A 17,687-nucleotide genomic window follows, 5' to 3' on the forward strand; every position below is an offset into this window, starting at 1 on the left:
ATTAGAAGTAGGATAGCTGCAGTTCGCAAACCAGGCTAATATTCTTCAATTATCTGGTATCCGATCGGCAACGATACCAACCTAGTATTGAACAAGTAGCGATACTACTTCTTGGCATCGGGTATCGACTCCAATCCAAACTAATAGGACATACCTACTCACCAAAGTCAAATGCTGGCTCAAACTGTTTTTTTTTTTGAATAAATGATTATTTGGTAGGCTCATTTCGTTTGAAGGTAGCATGGCTGGCCAATTTTTCTTCGCAAACGTATAGGTAATAGCCAGCTACTACTCCGATAGAGTTGATTTTTCCATGGGAAATGTAAAGCCAGAGTCGTTTGAAAGTTAATTTGAACACACGCAGGTCGTTGTTTAATTGATCTACGGAGCTTCATTATCGATTGTGACAGTCCGTTTAATACACAACAGTGCTTGTTTATTGATATGTCAACTAAACCGATCGGGTGTCTGGGACATTTGAATGGTCACTGAAATCAACTTAGCCAATCATATGTTCCATTCGATTAGATTTAATCGCAGTTAGAACCTTTTTAAAGTTTGAAACAGTTTAAGTTCGCTAATACAGTTAAACAATATAATAAATTGAAGGGGTTGTCGAACTTGACATTTACGTTTTCAGCAATTGTGTGAAATAATCCCGTGCGTCCTTTTTTTCAAATTAATGTTGGTTAACTTTTTACCAAACAATTCTTTCAATATTTTAAAGAAGGTAAAAACGTTCTTTTGGATAAAGTGAGTTGTATCCTTTGCTAAGTTCAAATAAAATAATGTTTAACAGTTTTAAAGCCAGCTAAAAATTATTAATTTTTTCTACAATTCATTAAAAAAGGTATGTTTTTGCGATGTAATTCCTTTAGCATCAACTTTACGGACCAATCAATCAAATCAAGCGTTAAAATCAATTTTAACGCCCAATTCTACAAAAGAGCGTCGTTTACCGATTCACACCCATTGTTGATTTTCGTTGGTTAGCAGTGATTTTCCCATATACCGGTCAGCAAGAGTAGCCTAGTGCGGACAGCGGCTTAATGTAGCATTCCGTAGCCGTCTTCACTTTCTCAAAAACACTCGGCCGACGCATTGTTCTGTGCGGCCCGGCTTAAACAATTATCACCCACGGGCCGCTTAGGGCTTACAAGTACCGGTAACTGTACGCTTTTTCATGCTCTCCGCCCATTCAGGCGTCGGTGGGAGGGGAAAAAGCGGCTTTAACCATGTCACGGCGTCAGCACGTTAAGTCCGTTTCGCGCGCTATATTGACTTAACCCTACGGAGTGGCGTTTTGTCTTGTTTTTTGTCGGCCAGCTGGTTTCGTCAAGTGCCGCGCGTTATTAGCGGTTAAGTTGGACTCTTTAGTCGGCGACTGTTTTAACATTTTTCATATTCTTCTTCGACCACGTGAATTGCTCAAAGTTGAACAGTCGCAATTGTGCAGCCTGATTTTTGTGTTCTTTGAAATATTCGAAAGTAAGAAAGTCAAACATGGTGAATTAAGCTAACATACATACTCCTTGAGGATTTGTCCTCTTTTCCAAAGAAAAATGAATGGTCCTAATAGGACAGTATAAAAATGCCCAAATGTCCACCATTTTTTATTTGTTTCTCATAGTTTCAACCGAAATTTATTCATATACGCTTGAGGCATAAGTTAATTAAAACAACTTTTCGGTGACAGCATTAGGTCTAATCCATTTTCTGTAATGTTCCCTATTTAAAAAATTAAAAGGAAAAATATTCATGATGTCAATCTGTCTTACATAAAACGGGGTGATAAAATCATCAAGCATAATTTATTAATAAAAAATGGGCATTTTACTTTTTGTTCTCTTTTTGTGCAAAACTGTCCTATTTTTGATTTAATGAAAATTTGGATAAAATTGACACTTGGATCAAGGTTTGACTCAACTAAAATAGTGAACATTTTCCATTGTTTGTTACGCCACGAGATGCTATTATAATCCCAAGGCGTTTGTAACTCAAATATTTTGAGGTTGGTTGTGGTGACGATAAAATTGTTTCATTTGTAATAAATATTACATTAGCCTACATATGTTTCTTCACAGTTCAACTTAAGCTGCCTTATTTCAAGCAAAACCCAAAGAACGGGGCATTACTTTTTTTTCCAACAGCAACACGAATTGGCTGTGTTGGGAACAAATCGTGTTTGTACATCGATTCAAAACGCCTACTGAACATCGCAAAGCAACGGGAGCGTGGATACGCGTGAGCCTCTTACTTAGTTTCTTTGGATCGTTTGTCTGGCGAATGTTTATAGACAGCACACAGCGCACTCGGCTACATGACTACTGGGACCGCCCTTAGTCCTTGGGCGTATGGCAACGGCCTTGTATGGGGCGGAGCACTTGGGGAAATAGGACCCCTCTCGAGGTTAGGGGTTTCGGTAGAAAGGTCATCACCTATTAAGCCTCTTTTAGGTATGTCCTGGTCTTAGTCAAGGATTGCAGGTGCGAAGGATACCGCCCGTGAGAACGTTGCGATTTGGAGATAGTTTTAAGACTGTTCTGGCATATAATTGGCATGCTTTCATTCATATTCAATATCGTTATTTACGTGCGTAAGCGAGTCAACTAAGTATGGGTAAAATTAAGTTTTCTATCGTTGTTTTGTATTTGAGAAACGCCGATGTTTAAAACTAAATACATCATCATTTAATCTTCTGTCAAAAAGAGTTAGTAATTGGAAATGAATTGAAATTTAGTTGAAATAAATTCAGCACGATAGCTAACAAAATCTTGCAGGCAACTTGGCTAAATGGAAAACAATAAATTAAAACGTGTACGATTTTGTCCTACTTTCTTTTAGTTCAGAAGAGCCGTAATTTTTAAATTGATATTTTACATTTGAAGTAGCCTTTTTTAATATCTCAGGTTTTTTAGAACCTGATAATACAGAAGTGATAGTTTGTATAAATAGTGCCAAGAGAAAATAAGTCATTTATTGAGATAAACTTGAGTGTACGTGACAGAGTATAAAATATTAAACTAAATTGAAATTTAGGGCGAAATTTGTAAACGGTGTGTGTCTTAAAAGAGGAAAGATACACAATTACACACGTTTTCCTATACACCTTTCTGTTAAAAATCTGTACAAGTTTCGTGTATGACGCAAATTCAAAGTCAAGTGTACTCTGTTCGCGTTCTTAAGTACCAGCTATTGGTTTTGTCAGATAAAGCAGCTTAGTTTAAAGCCTACATACAGAGCTACTACACATTAATTGTTTTTGTGTCTATATAAAAAAACTGCCAGAAACACCGGCTATGTGGCCTTAGTTAGACCTTAAAGTTATATATGGTTAGTTCTTTGTGAAAAAATGACTACATGTCCGTTGTGTGATATAACATTGATTCAAAACAATCAGGTGGTTCATATGTGTCACAGTAAACTGTTATCGCCTTGAGCCTAAATGGAAGTCATTAACTCGACAAAGCGGTTTTCTCCCTTTGGACAAATAGTAACAGCGGGCGGCAATTTTATGTTTACGTTGCTAAGGCTGCTGCGCCTTTGTCGACTGGTTCACTATCGAACACATAGCACATACAACGCTCAGACAAAAAGCAAAAAGGCACGTACGTGGTTTTTATTTTGTTCAAGTACTGATACAACTTATTGAAACCTTGAAGGTTTTTTGGCGCCTATGGTTAGGCTGTTATAAGAGTTTGAGGTCTTTGGAGGTCGTGTTTTGCATTGTGACGCAGCTTAGCAGATAAAACAGTAAGATTCCGGGTTAATCCATCACATGTAGCACAAAGGTGAAAGTTATCTTTATCGCTTTGCCCCGACGCCTCAAAGGTGCTCGAATTGCGCAAAAAGAGCTTTTTCACCGTGTGATTTACGTTGTTCTTTTGTACGTTGAGGTTGTGCGGTGTTCGAACGCTTCTTATCGGAGACGATCAGCAAACTATTCAACAGATAAATGTAACGTACGAAAATACTGCTTAAGGTTCGTAGGCATATATCTCCTATATTGAATTCAAAACTTTTCACATAATGATGCTCTGTGTCAGCGCAACCGACTTCCTTCTCAAAATGACTGCTTTTTCAGAGCAATCTAATCATTCCAATAAAAAACCCAACGCTTTTTAAGGTTAACCATACAAGCACTGGCGGCTGAATTACAAAAGTGGTAAACCATTTGGAATTTCTGCTAAAGCTGGTTTGTGTTAAATTGTGTCATTGTTAGATGACATAAAAACAATTTACACATTTATTGTAATATGAGTCGGCTATGTCAGGGGTCGGCAACCTTTTTTTTATGTTCAGGAAAGGAAATTTATTGCAACTATCAATGCGAACTTCTTGCCGCAAAGAGATGGTCCCGTCTAGGACTTATTGAACTTACTGACGGGTGGCATTCGGCCGACCAAACAATTTAATTTAACCGATACCGCGGCTCAATTCAATAAAACTTTTAGGCCTTTTACACTTGTATACCATTATTAACAATTCCTATATTCTTACCAGCTTGTCAAAATAGGGGTATTTAAAGCATTCTTTTAAAAGAAGTCACACTTTTCTATAACATATAATAATGTATGATCCTATTTTTGACCAGGCCCTACACGACACTTTCAATAGTTAGCCAACGTAATGTAAAAACGAAAAAGAATTAATGGCAATATAAAAAAGTACGAACCACAGACCGACACCTGAACATTACAGGATAGACATACCTACAAGGCTTGTCAAAATGGCTTTTTTGACAACAAAAATAATTTTTGTAACGTGATTGATGTCAAAAAAATCATTAGGCGTTTTGTTTTTTTTTGTTACTTTTATAGAGTCTAAAACTATACAGCCTAAAACTAATTAACATACATAGTTTTTTTCGAAATCTTTCCATGCCTAAATAGCAAAATAATAAATTATTTAATTATGGGACATATAGTTTATCAACGTTGTTTATATGAAATTGTATTGCACTTTAAGGTGAGCATGTCTAAAATTAAACATGATATTTTAGCTCATTTTTCGATGTATTATAAGTACTAGAATTTAAATTTTGTAATAAAAATATGCATTATGGATGTTGTGAACGTGCTATGTAGCTCATATGGCCACGACAAACTAGTTGTTTTGAACCTCACGAGAGCTTATACTAATTGTGATTTTTTATCATACCAATTAACCATGGAGTAGTAGGCTATGATAAAACGAAGGTGTGTTTTAAATATAAAAATACATTTAATTATTTTTGACTTTTTACCACGGTTTTACGTGCAGTTAGTGCTTAAACAAAATTTTAATCTGACAACCATGCTACTGACCGGTAACCAACTCCTCGCGGACCGGTACCGGTCCGCGGACCGGCGTTTGCCGACCACTGGGCTATGTAACATGTACACTGTTCTCGCAAGGTTATATTGATAGGTGGGTCAAAATACCACAAATCGCAACTAAAAACATGTATATATAAAACTTTTAGACCACAAATATGTCGGATAGTGTGATTGGAGAAAAATAAACACTTTATTAATCTTTTTTAACCCTATAAGGTCAGGCGGAATAAAAAACAAAATATTTTAGTTTAGGATCTTCTTATTGTATTATATCCAAACATTGAGGCGTCTTCGCCAATAGAAGTCACGAAAGATTTGTGGTACATAAAAAACATCACTGTCATGGCTTTTTTTGAGTTAAAAGTATACAGGAAAAAACATATAAAAATAAAAAGTTTTATATGTTTTTGGTTGCCAGTTTTCACATTATTCCCCCAGAAGTGCAGCTTTGTTTATAAGATATCCGAGTCTCGTTGCCTCAAGAGAGTTCCTGTTTTAATGTAGTCTCTTTGTAACGCCACGCCGTTACACACATCTTGATTCGTAAACAAAAAATACAATTAAGTCATCAATATTTTCTATTAATGATACAAATGAAACGCTGTTTCTTTGTGTACTAATCTTTACTTATTTAACCAAACACTTTCATGTTTTAATTTTAGAATCAAAAAGAATCAGTACAAGAAATAGCAATTGCATTAGAACAAGGCTGAGAAACAATATAGGCAGCCATCTGGACATGTTGTGTTTTGTGCACTGAGCCTCTCAAACTTAAACTTGCAGCAACACATCTACTCGTCCCAAGCTTTCTGAAACCTATTACAACCCAAAATGCCTCGAAAAAGCGAACTTTTCACGGAAGACCCGTATTACCTTCCCAGGTAAGTTCTAATCCAGTGATAAACTATTACTGTTGGTTCTTATCCGATGCCGACCAAAATTTAAGACATGTTTGTGCTTTTTACAGTGTTGTAAACAAGTCATTTTAGTCCACGTCAAGACATTTGTAAAATATCTCAGGTGATTTGTCCAAAATACTTGAGTCAAGTTAAGTCATTTGTACAAAAGACTTAAGTCAAGTTTTTTGAAAAGATTGACTTGAGTCATTAAAACACTGCCCTTTAAAAAAAGAATTTCTCGTTTAAAAAAACATTTATATGCTACCACATGAAATCACCGACTTGGCGATCCTCATGTAGTTTTTAGTTTTCCATTATATTCGTCATTCAAACTGTACCAGACAGGCTGAGATCGTTTATTGGTGTAAATTAAAGTGATAACGCTCAGTTAATATACAAGTTTGCTTCAATCCATACATTAAATCGGTTTTCTAAGTAAGAATTGGATAGCTACCGATATTACAACTACGCTCTGATCCACTCTTATCCTTACTGTTCCTGACAATTTCGTTTTAAATACGCATTTATACAGGTGAGCTAGAAATAAATTACGTTCACCTAAAGTTAAATAAAATTATTAGATTTACCAATTTCTTCTATTTTTGTCACACGATCGATATTATATCCATATGTAATGCGCAACAGTTTTGCTTTAACAAATGAAAGCCAATGGTTACTTTTCCTATAAATACTAGGCATAAAATGCACACGCACATCACATCGTAGCAGGTGGCCTAATGCTCGCACAGTTAAGACAATTTTCCAGGGAGAGAAATGTCCTCAAAACACACTAAGGATGTCCGATAATATTGGATCAGAGCCGATCTCCGATGAGGTATTTTTTCAAAAGCATATAAACATTCTAAGCTTCTCGGTATAGTATAGATTTTTCTTGCTTGAAACCAGAAAAGCATTCAGTTTGCATGTTTCAATTTGACCAATTTTGCTCATTTGACCTTAGTAATGACGTAATTTGTTGATGGACAGGATTGGCAGGATTTTTGCCTAAAACACCGGGTATTGTCGTCCGAATAAAATATGAAACATCGGACATCACTTATATATAAACGTAAATTAAAAATTACTTAAAAAAAATTGATGCGTAAATATCAATTCACCGAGCGACAATTTTGCCACAGAGGGTAGCAATCAATGGAGGCGAAATCGTCCGTTTGATTGGACAAAGGGTGTCGGCTTTCCGAGCCAATGCGCCGCCAATTGTCCCCGAATTGCGACGGTAACCCGGCCCGACACATAAAACCCCTTCTGTCGACTGGCGACCGCCCCTCTATCCGATTTTGTGACCTCAGGCGATTTCTGTTTGTGCTTCTATAACGCTTTAAGTTCGTATATTAGCCAGGGCAAATCGATACCTTGTATCCACAATGCATAACATGCGGCGTTTACCGGCCACAAAAGCCCTTTACAGAAAGGATAAAGCTTTCTCGTGAAGGTTGTGGGTCTATTGATGCAATAGAGCAAGCCCCGCCCGACTTCTTTGTTAACATTTGTGTCTTTTACCTCAATTTTGGCTGAATTTTGTTTGTTTCTTTTTCTGCAAAGCAGCACAACAGAAATACATAGCGGCGTGTTGTTGCTCAAAACAGAACCCCGTGCCCTTTCAAACGAATAGACATGCTAAAATGATAAGCCCTGGCAACGGGCACGCTTCCAGTGTAAGAAAATATAACCCTTCGCGTTTGTCTTTGTATTTAATGTTAAGCCTTGTGTTTATAGTAAACAGTGTTCCATGGATTTGCTGAAATAACATAACTGAAGAAGCATTTTCGAGTCCGCCGTTGTCTGTATTGTTTAGGAAATTTCTAAAATCTATTATTTTCTTTTAAATCAAATAAAGGCACCTTTGTGTCTGCCTTTCGACTGGAGACATTATCAATCGACTGGTAATATGTTTTCCTACTTTGGTCTCCAAAATGAATTTGGGAAGATCAATCAAACGTCTTGTCTCGATCTTTGTTTAGTGTTTTTACTCTTATCCAAATAATTTAACGTACTACTCTTTAAGACTGCTTTACGGTGACCAGGTTTTTGTACAGTTGCTTAATAGGCAAATCTTTTTATGTGTTTTACATCATTTAAGGTACCTTTGTCACAGAGCATTTCGGGATATTAATGTGGCAGGTAAAACACCGTCCTATATTAACTATTAAAAATTGTACCTTTAATTGCTGCTAGCCTTAAAAGATATGTATCCCTAAAGAATAAGACAAATTAGATATGTTGTCCAATAGTTTTTATTTATGTCTGACTCATTCATAATCGGTTTTGCGAAACAAAGAGTTGGACCGAGATGATAAAATTTTTGAAAACATCTTTTGGGTTTTCGCATTTCATCAATTTGACATTACGTTAAAAAAGCAACAACTGTCGGTTTTATACTAATTCACCAACAGCAGCGGTTTCCAAAGTATGGGTCGCGAAGGGAAAAAAATGAGACGCGCCGGAACAATTCAAACCTGTTAAAATATGTTTGATTAGGTCATTAACGTTAATTTCAAATCGTTGCTAAGAGTTAAGTAAACTCAATAAAAAATTTGTTATTATTATATATTACATTCCAGTGGTGTATGCATTGGGTCGCGAGATGTTCAGAATACCCAAATTTGGGTTACACTTGAAAAAAACCCTGCTAACATGAATTTCAAAAAATTTCAAAACGCGTCAGCCAACAAAACCAAAACTTATTTTTTGCTCAGGTATTGCGGCTACCTGCCCCAGTACAAGTACCGGATCGGCAAGACCTACGGCCGTCACTCGGTCGAGATTCTGACCGACGACGCGGTGTCCAAATCCGGCCAATACGTGCTGACCCCCACCGATGTGGTTCACCCGGCACGCCAGGACTCACGTCGGACCCTGCTGAGGTCGAGGGGCGACAGCTGGGGCAACCAAAACCTCACGGAACAGATGGTGCCCGGTTATACAGGTATATGCGTTGTGTAGATTGTCAACTCTAGCGTTTTGATGCAACTTTAACAGGGATATATAGGGTTCACAATAGCGCTTCTCAGCCGCTAGGACCTATAGCCACTGTTTCTTAACCTTTTTAGAGCTCATACCCTTTGAGCTTTCATGATTTTTTTCTCGTACTCCCTGTCTACAATATTCAACGGAAGTAAATAAAGTTGTAATATTAGGAATTAAACTTGGGGTATTTATAACTTACGTATTAAATGCATGCATTAAAAACAGTCTTGCAAGTTCAACGATATTTACAACAAACAAACAATAGTTAGTTTACTATGTTTTTCTTTGTAGTTGCTTTTCGTAAATTACGCATTCTTTACAATTATGCCTTTTAAAACTTGTAATTTCACACTGCATGTCGTACCCCCTGCTTTAGTGCCTCGTACCACCAAAGGGTGAACCGTTGCGCTTTGGTGTCTATTGCATTCAGATGCGCCAAAGTTAATCTCTACAGTGATACTAATGCGAGGTACTAATCTATACATTGATAGACCTAAAGATGCAAAAGAGATTATTTCCAAAATGACATTTCATGGGTTTCTACCGTGGGGGATAGTCTCGCCTTCATCTTAGATATAAATATTGAAAAGCGCTGTCGTTTAGTTTAAGTGCACTAATCACCTGGTAGTTGAAGTTTCCCAAATTATTTCGAAATAAAGCTTTCAGCGGTTGGACGTAACGTAAGAATTCAATATCTAGGAAAGTTAATAACGTTACACCTGGATTATGCATATGGTCGAAAGCAAGTATTGGTGTACATTTTTCGTGTTAATTCTACTGATATTATTAATACAAAAGGGAACTTCTGTCAATTGTAGAAAGGGGTCTCCGACCATAAGACCGAAAGTAGAACAACATCAACGTCGGAATAAAAACACAGTTCAAAATAAGACTAAAATGAGATTAATACCTGTAATAGTCGTTATAACGTATAAATCGGAATAAGTCCTAACCAGTAGGAATAAGACCTAAATGGTCTTTATAAGGCCTATGCAAGTGTTTACTAACGTCAAATCTCAAATTCCATCACGATCTCCACTAATAATTTAACTCCAGCCCGATTTCGAATCCCACCCATTAACTATCATTAACCAATAACAGGGGCAAATAATCCGATTCCAAAACAGCGCCTGTTGCAACTAGGGCGCTTAAACGTCGACACCAAAAGAGCCGATGCCAGACCGCCGCATAACCTCTTTCCGTAAAAATGCATATATATCAGCAAAACAATTATTTGTCCATACTGCTTTATTAAAAAGCTAAAGTATTTCAGTTGGTTTATACTATATAAGGTAGGTTGAAAGTGATTGCAACTTACATAGAATCCGTAAGACGTTTCAACTGGAGCTCACGGGCTATATCCATCAACGGATACTGCATTATTTAAAGTGTAGAAGTTCGTATACTGATAACACCCTTTTTAAGCACGTATGCGGTCACTTCGTTACCGTATTGTGTTCCTGTATGATAGGCTACATCCCGAAGAAGCAGCATTACTTTGCCAACACGTACGGCGAGATGTGTAGAAGCGCCCTAAGTCACCACGAGATTGACCAGCAGAACATTAAGGGAAAGCAGAGGCAACTCAAGAAGGTCTTTGGCTTGCAAACTGGAACCATAAGGCCGACCACAGACGAAGATAAATCGGTATAGGCTTTTTTTGTTGCCTTAAATACAAGGCCACCTTTTGTTGTAAATGTGTCGCAAAATTGAAATTGCTGTCCATCAAAAAATGTATAGTGTATATTGTATAAACCAGCGGTTCTCAACCAGTAGGCCATGGCTCACTGGTGGATCATAAGAACATTTGAGGTGGGCCAAAGACTCATTTAAAAAAGCTAGATTTAATTTCATTTATGTCACTATATTTAATTTAACAGGAATAATGGCTTGGGGAAGAATTAAAAAGGAATGTGAATTTATTGTTCAGCCGCAAGTATCTTATTAATGCACGGTTGAATGAATAATCTGTTTTGAAATATGTTCTGCTGTGTTTTGTTCTAAACGTATTTTACATTTTTTTCTTTCATAAAAATTTATTGGACAACAGAATTTTTTTCAACTGGTATAAACAGTATAAAAAAGTAAGTAAAAGTCTTCTTAGGTAAAAAGGTTAATTCCAACACATATATGTGACACCGCCATGCAAACATAGCAAATGGTAGCTGTATGCTGTATTTATGGTATTTAACGCACTGTCAACATCATAAATATTGTTAAAATTAACAGGCTTTCGCAAAACCTTGGTAACTGGTTAAAGTAAATAAACACATGATTTTAGTCCGGTGAACATAGTCATTTAAATTTGGCTAAAAATGTAAATCATTTAAGTTAGACTTGATTAAACCCTGATGAAATTTATTGGTACTTCTATTTCGTTTAAAACTAAAAACGACCAATATCCATGGAAGAAATATTTTTTTCACCATTACTTATTCAGTGTTGTAATAATTTGTCAATGACTTGACTTCAGTGTAAGTCAAATTTTCAAATAGACTTAAGTATTTTGGTTAAAATGACTTAACTGAACTTTTTCGGACAAATGACTTGGGTTGAAATGCTGTAAGTTTTTTTTTACATTAAGCAGTATTTAAAAAAATGGGTTATTTATCTTTTTTGGATGTAAAATAATTCGATTGCTGTAAGCTTCGTTTATAATATATCTTAGTTGAGTTATTGCTCATATTTGGACGAGTTTATAAGTTAACGTTTTATTTTTATGATAAGAACCTGACTTGAAGTTAACTTGCTCTAATTGTGACTTGACTTGTTATTTATTTAAAAATTTTGAGTTGGACTTTAGTTATTTTACGAATGACTTCACTGAGGCCTATTTCAAAATGACTTGTTAACAACACTCTATTATTTCTTGATTGATAGAAATCGCTCTTCTGGTGTAAACGAAGTATAATTTCTATCTATTGATATGTTGCCTGGTGGAGCTAACTCTATTATTTCTTTATTGTTTACATTCCTGACATTGCCCAGTTGCTGATGTCGCGTTACTCCACTCCCTTGCCCCCTCATGCGAAAGACGCGCAGAGATATCAGTCGCCGCAAGAGTTCCGACCTTACGGCTCGCCGTACTTTATGGAGAATAACAACAAGATGAAGTGGTTTAAATCAGGTATGTTATGGCGTAGTCTCTGTTGCTTATCAACAGGAAAGTAGAAACCGACACCTTATATATTCGACAAAAATAATCGGATATTTTACAGGTTTTGGTCGAAAGATGGCTGAAGCGTTTAGTTAGCTGTAGTTGTTGAACTACTCTTTTTTCGCAAATTTACTTAAAAGGTATAAGTCTAATGGTAAAAATAACGGCCCAAATAGACGTTAAAGGCGACATGCTTTATTTTCAAACGTTTCGGCAATTTCTAATGCCATCATCAGTGATATGAAGGGGGCCGTTATTTTCACCATTAAACTTATGAACAGATCCGTATATAGTGTTCCAAGGTATAAGTCCTTATAAAAATGTGGTATCGGATCGGCAACGATATAGGTGGTAACATTACCGATACTATAACTTGGCATCGTTTATCGGCTCTGATTTGATATTATGGGAATCCTACTTTGCAACATTAAAAACGAAAAGGTAATTCAGATCAAATCATATACAGGCATCCGATTTTCTGGTTTATTTAACACGGTGGAAAATTGCATCCATGTAATTGCTAATACGGAAAGTTGCACTAAGCACGTTCCACGCTGGACAGTATTTTAACTAATATTTAGGTAAGGCCACTGGAAGCAAAATGAAGCAAAAAGAGACGACTGGATGATAAAAAAACAACTAAGTAATCAGTTTGGAATGACTTATTTAAAGACTTTACTTCATCGCACTTAACTTAAGCGAACTCCCAAGTATTTTGTCCAAATAACCTAATTTGGACTTAGGTGATGGAATGAGACTTGATTGCTTTATCGAAACATACCTGACTTGGACTTCATTCACTTTACGAATGACTTGACTGGAACTTTAGTCTTTTCAAAATGATTTGTTTTATTATTAAACGCAGTGATGTTTTTAAATTATTTTTTAAGTGGACATTACCAAGATAAGGCAACATTTTTTACTAGAAACAATTTGCTAGTGAAGTTGGGTAAATAGACATTCACTAAATGATTTTTTTTGTTTGTTAACCGTTTATTTGATTCATGGTTTAAAATATTCAGCTGAAAACAAAACGGGTATAGGTGAAATTTGTAGAAACTATAAGGATTATCAATTTATAAAAAAACGTCAGCCGAATCGTAACAGATCACATTTTCCTTGACTTTACATTATTTAATAAAGTATTTTTTCTCCCACTGCAGGTTACACCGGCTTCGTTCCGAGAACGCGCGAACTGATTTCCCTGGGCTACCCGGTGCAGAGCAATCGCGGACTGACAACTTTCACCAACGAGAGTAGGGAACGGGACGCCCTGGAACACGAGGACCAGGTGGCAAAGGTCACGACCCCCAGGGCCCATCCGCAAAAGGACAAGACCGTCATCTACCCGTCCAACGTCGGCATGGTACCACATTACACGGGCTACATCCCAGGTGAGTTTTGCGCGAATTTGAACTGGCGCAAAGGCTGAGTTTGGCTGATTTTAGACTTTTGACTTTGATGGAAAATATTATTGAGATTCGATTGATGCTGTGACATAATTGCATTAAAGTCAGTGTGTTTAACAGGTTGACGTACGTATTTGGAAGTAATGAATTAAACTGGGCTGAATTTATTTAGGCCAGGCCTAAAAGGCTCGCAGTCTCCAGTCGTTAAAGTTATTCAGCCTTTAAAAAAATAATTATGACAGCCCGATCGTCGGAACGACCATAAAAAATCTAACGACCTAACAAGTGTCATCTTTCTAAAAGTCGTCCAGCAGTTTGTTAAGCGTATTCATTTAATAGTTTGTTCTTGTCCTGTTTTTCAGGGCAGTTAAATTCTCAGTTGGCAAAACAATTATCTACAATATTCTAAATCGTTGGTAATAACAAAAACGCTGTGTTTTGTGCTGAGAAAATGACCTTATGTATATGCTCTGAACTGTTGAGCGCATATAGTGAAATTTACGGGCCTGTTGCAACTCTGTAAAACTTTACGCAATCATTTTATATGGTCATAAGAGACAGGACATTGCTCGCTTTCTAATTGTGTACCGATTTGTTGAAGTGATGTGCAAATCAATTGGAGACTGCGTTTCGCATTGGTATGACATATAGGGCAAGGCGGGGCAAAACGGACCCCTTAAGGGATAAATGATATATTACGAGTTTCACAAAATATTTTTTGATGAAAAGGGTATCAACTGAAAGGTTTTACTGAAAGTTACTTCTATGCTAAAAAAAAACTCAAAGAAGCATATATGCCTTCTGAATAAATTAACTTTTTTGTCTATTTTTAAACGGGGCAAAACGGACCCCACTTATAAAATATATTTATGTGCCTTGTTGTGTGGAAATGCCGGATCAAGGATTTGTGTTTAAGTGACGAGTAGAAAGTTTCAGAGATATTGTCACAAGTTACGTCACAACGTGACGTCATAATTTAAGTAATGGTATACATGGCGCCTTTATAGCTTGAAAATATTTTACTAAAGTAAGCCAAAACATACAAAAAACAAACAAAATAGCACTATACTAAGTACTGGTAGCATTGTCCCTCTTTATAAGTTACATGGTTATAAATAGGCCGTACCGTACGTAAACTGCCTTATATTTATCTTAATGTATACCAACTCATAAGTATTAAAACAAATACCAATCGAGCTTTTTTACAACAGATATTGGTAAAATTTCTGATTGTTTGGCCTTCCTACAAAACTGATCTAAACATATAAAATAATGATTTATTATTTAATTTTATTCAATTTCCAAAATGTCTTACTGAAAGGCTAATCAAAAATACAAACAGTGCAGTTTTAGGATAGTAATAACATATTAACTTGTGAGGGGGCCGTTTTGCCCCTCTTGGGGGTCCGTTTCGCCCCAACACTATCAGTCGCATGAAAACCTATGGTTCCTTAAAAATCGTTCAACTTAAAACGCCAACTGTTTCGGATTAATAAACACAAACTTACCTACAAATTATTTAGCAAAAAAAGTAACTCCGTCTTTACTTGAACTTTACTAATAAACGCACTGCGCTATCCTTATATCAATATCCCCTAAACATTTTCTCCTCTCCCTGGTTTGTGGGAAATCGAATCAGTCTGATTTTTGTCGGCAAACGTTTTTTCGACGATAGTCACTGTTCAGAAAACAAATATTGACACTGGCAATTTTCGTTAACAAGAAAGTGAGGGGTCCGTTTTGCCCAGCTTTCCCCTACGCATTTTGAAACACAGACAAAAAACTCTTTTGTGGCCCTCGTTCCACAACCCTCGGTTTGGATAGTCATCATTTAGGCAAAATACATAATTGGTTTATAAATAATTGTGTAAAATAGTTTCTATGTACCTTAACTTTTGTTGAGTAAATTTTTATTGTTGCTATTCATCAAGCGATAACCCGAAAGCTTCCTTTTACAGATGACAAACTTGGTTGGTCCTTATTTCTCCAATATCTATACAAACAACGTTATTTACGATTAACTCTTTCAGGGTACAAATACATGATTGGTCAAACTTACGGTCAGCACACTCACAACACCATGAAGTTGCCACCAACGGGTGCCACTGGCAGGTCGCTCACGACAGTGGCATGAATGGAGTGACGAGTGACAACCAGCGATCCGCTTCGATTTCGAACGGTGCCAACACTATCAGAAATACATCTTAAAAACGAATTAAATACCAAAGGCTAATTGTAGCTCAGTCGTCGGACTTGGTGGATTTTTTAAACCAATATATTTTTATCGTCGAAGTAAATTTCTACAAAAAGGTAACAAAACGGGCCCATAATGTATGTTTCATGCATTTTTCGATATTTTCTGTTATCGTTGATATCTTACTATTGGCAAGGGCTTGTTTTCAGTCGCATAAACTAAAGACTTTGGCTCGTCTAAATACATTGTTTCCTTTACAATGGGTAATTGTAGCCCGTAATTGGTGTTGTTATTTTGCATACAGTAGAATGTCTGTAACACATACTATATTCTTTAGCAAAATGGTGGAAGAACAATAACTTGTTCCGTTTAAAAACATTTTGGCTTTTTAACTTGCTTTATTAAAACATATTTTACTGTATTTTTATTTGTTACTTCCCGTTTTGTATTGTTAGAAAACATTTTATTGAACCCTATGAATCTTTATTTACCAGGTGTTGCCTTTTTTGCAATAGCCCACTTTTACTCTGGCCTGTGTTACATTTAAGCTACTACGATACATTCGAGTAATTTTGCCTGCATTTACATAAAGCGCCAGTAGCTTTACATGCTTTTTGCATGCATATTCGTTTTGGCTTTTTGTAGGCAACTCAGTAGTACATATCTAGCTTACACTGTGATTTTTGATTTTTTTATTGCAAAAGACGTCTTGCTTTTTCTTAGTCCTCCACCCATACTTTTTATAGTTTACAACAACGCCACTGGTGTACTAAGTCACGACCAATCGACCATGCCTGAGAATCAATACAGTTGTAGGTACGAATACATATACCAACGTATTTCAGTGAAGTGTGTTTGTAATGCTATAAAACCTAAAATATAGGTGACAATGGCCGGGAACATACAGTAAGACCTAAAAAGCAACAATACCTAAAGCAGAAAAATCTATAAAACCATAGTATTAAGACCAACGACATAATACAGCCTACACGCAGTAATATCCAGTGCAGCATAAGATCAAAATCGTCTAAAGAAGACCTAAATCTCTCTGAATTAGTCTTAATTACATCGGAATAGTTCCTAAATTCATCGGAATAAGGCCTAAACGGCCAAAATAACGCCAGAACCTATCGGTAGAGGGTATGGGGCGATCGGGGACCATCGATCTGGTAGCCTATCGTCCGTTTTGGTGACTATATTTGGACGCCCTAGTCTGACCGACGTCGCTGTTCTGGAACCCGATTTTGGGTCCTGTTCGGGGTAATAGATGAGTAATAAGTGGGGTTAGAAAAATGGTTAGTGTTGAAATTATTAAGGGAGTTAGTGATGTACTTAGGGGTGGGGTTTGGGGTTTAGAGTTAGTTAAAGTGTTGTTTAGGCCACATTCTGACCTTTTAGATATTATTACGACGGATTTAGGACTTATACCGATTTAGACGGTACTAACATTAGGTATTAGTCCTATTTCGGTCTTATTCCGAATTGTGTTTTATTCTGACGTTGATGTTGTTCTTATCTCGGTCTTATGGCTGGAGTCCCAATGGCCGTGTTTTAAGCCATTCATTTAATTAGGCTATTTCAACGACATTATTATATTCGCCGTAAGCTGCTACGCTTAAGAAGCAAAAAATACCAAGCCCCACTTCTCAAATTTGAGGTCGTTTGAGATAAATATTTGTGAAAAAGAATACAAATATGTGTTTAATTTCATACTCTGATTTT

General features: G+C 36.5%; 1 protein-coding gene across 1 annotated transcript; it reads left to right on the forward strand.

Moving 5' to 3' along the window:
* Positions 1 to 5,984: 5,984 nt before the first annotated feature.
* LOC146140901 (ciliary microtubule inner protein 2B-like) lies at positions 5,985 to 16,809 on the forward strand. Its single transcript, XM_083391841.1, has 6 exons — positions 5,985 to 6,199; positions 8,935 to 9,164; positions 10,677 to 10,852; positions 12,194 to 12,332; positions 13,526 to 13,756; positions 15,802 to 16,809. The coding sequence occupies exons 1-6, from the start codon at positions 6,150 to 6,152 to the stop codon at positions 15,903 to 15,905; spliced, it is 930 nt and encodes a 309-aa protein (XP_083247967.1). The 5' UTR covers positions 5,985 to 6,149; the 3' UTR covers positions 15,906 to 16,809.
* Positions 16,810 to 17,687: the final 878 nt, after the last annotated feature.

This window comes from Ascidiella aspersa, chromosome 6 (assembly GCF_963924565.1).
Source record: "Ascidiella aspersa chromosome 6, kaAscAspe10.2, whole genome shotgun sequence".
Classification (NCBI taxonomy): domain Eukaryota; kingdom Metazoa; phylum Chordata; class Ascidiacea; order Phlebobranchia; family Ascidiidae; genus Ascidiella; species Ascidiella aspersa.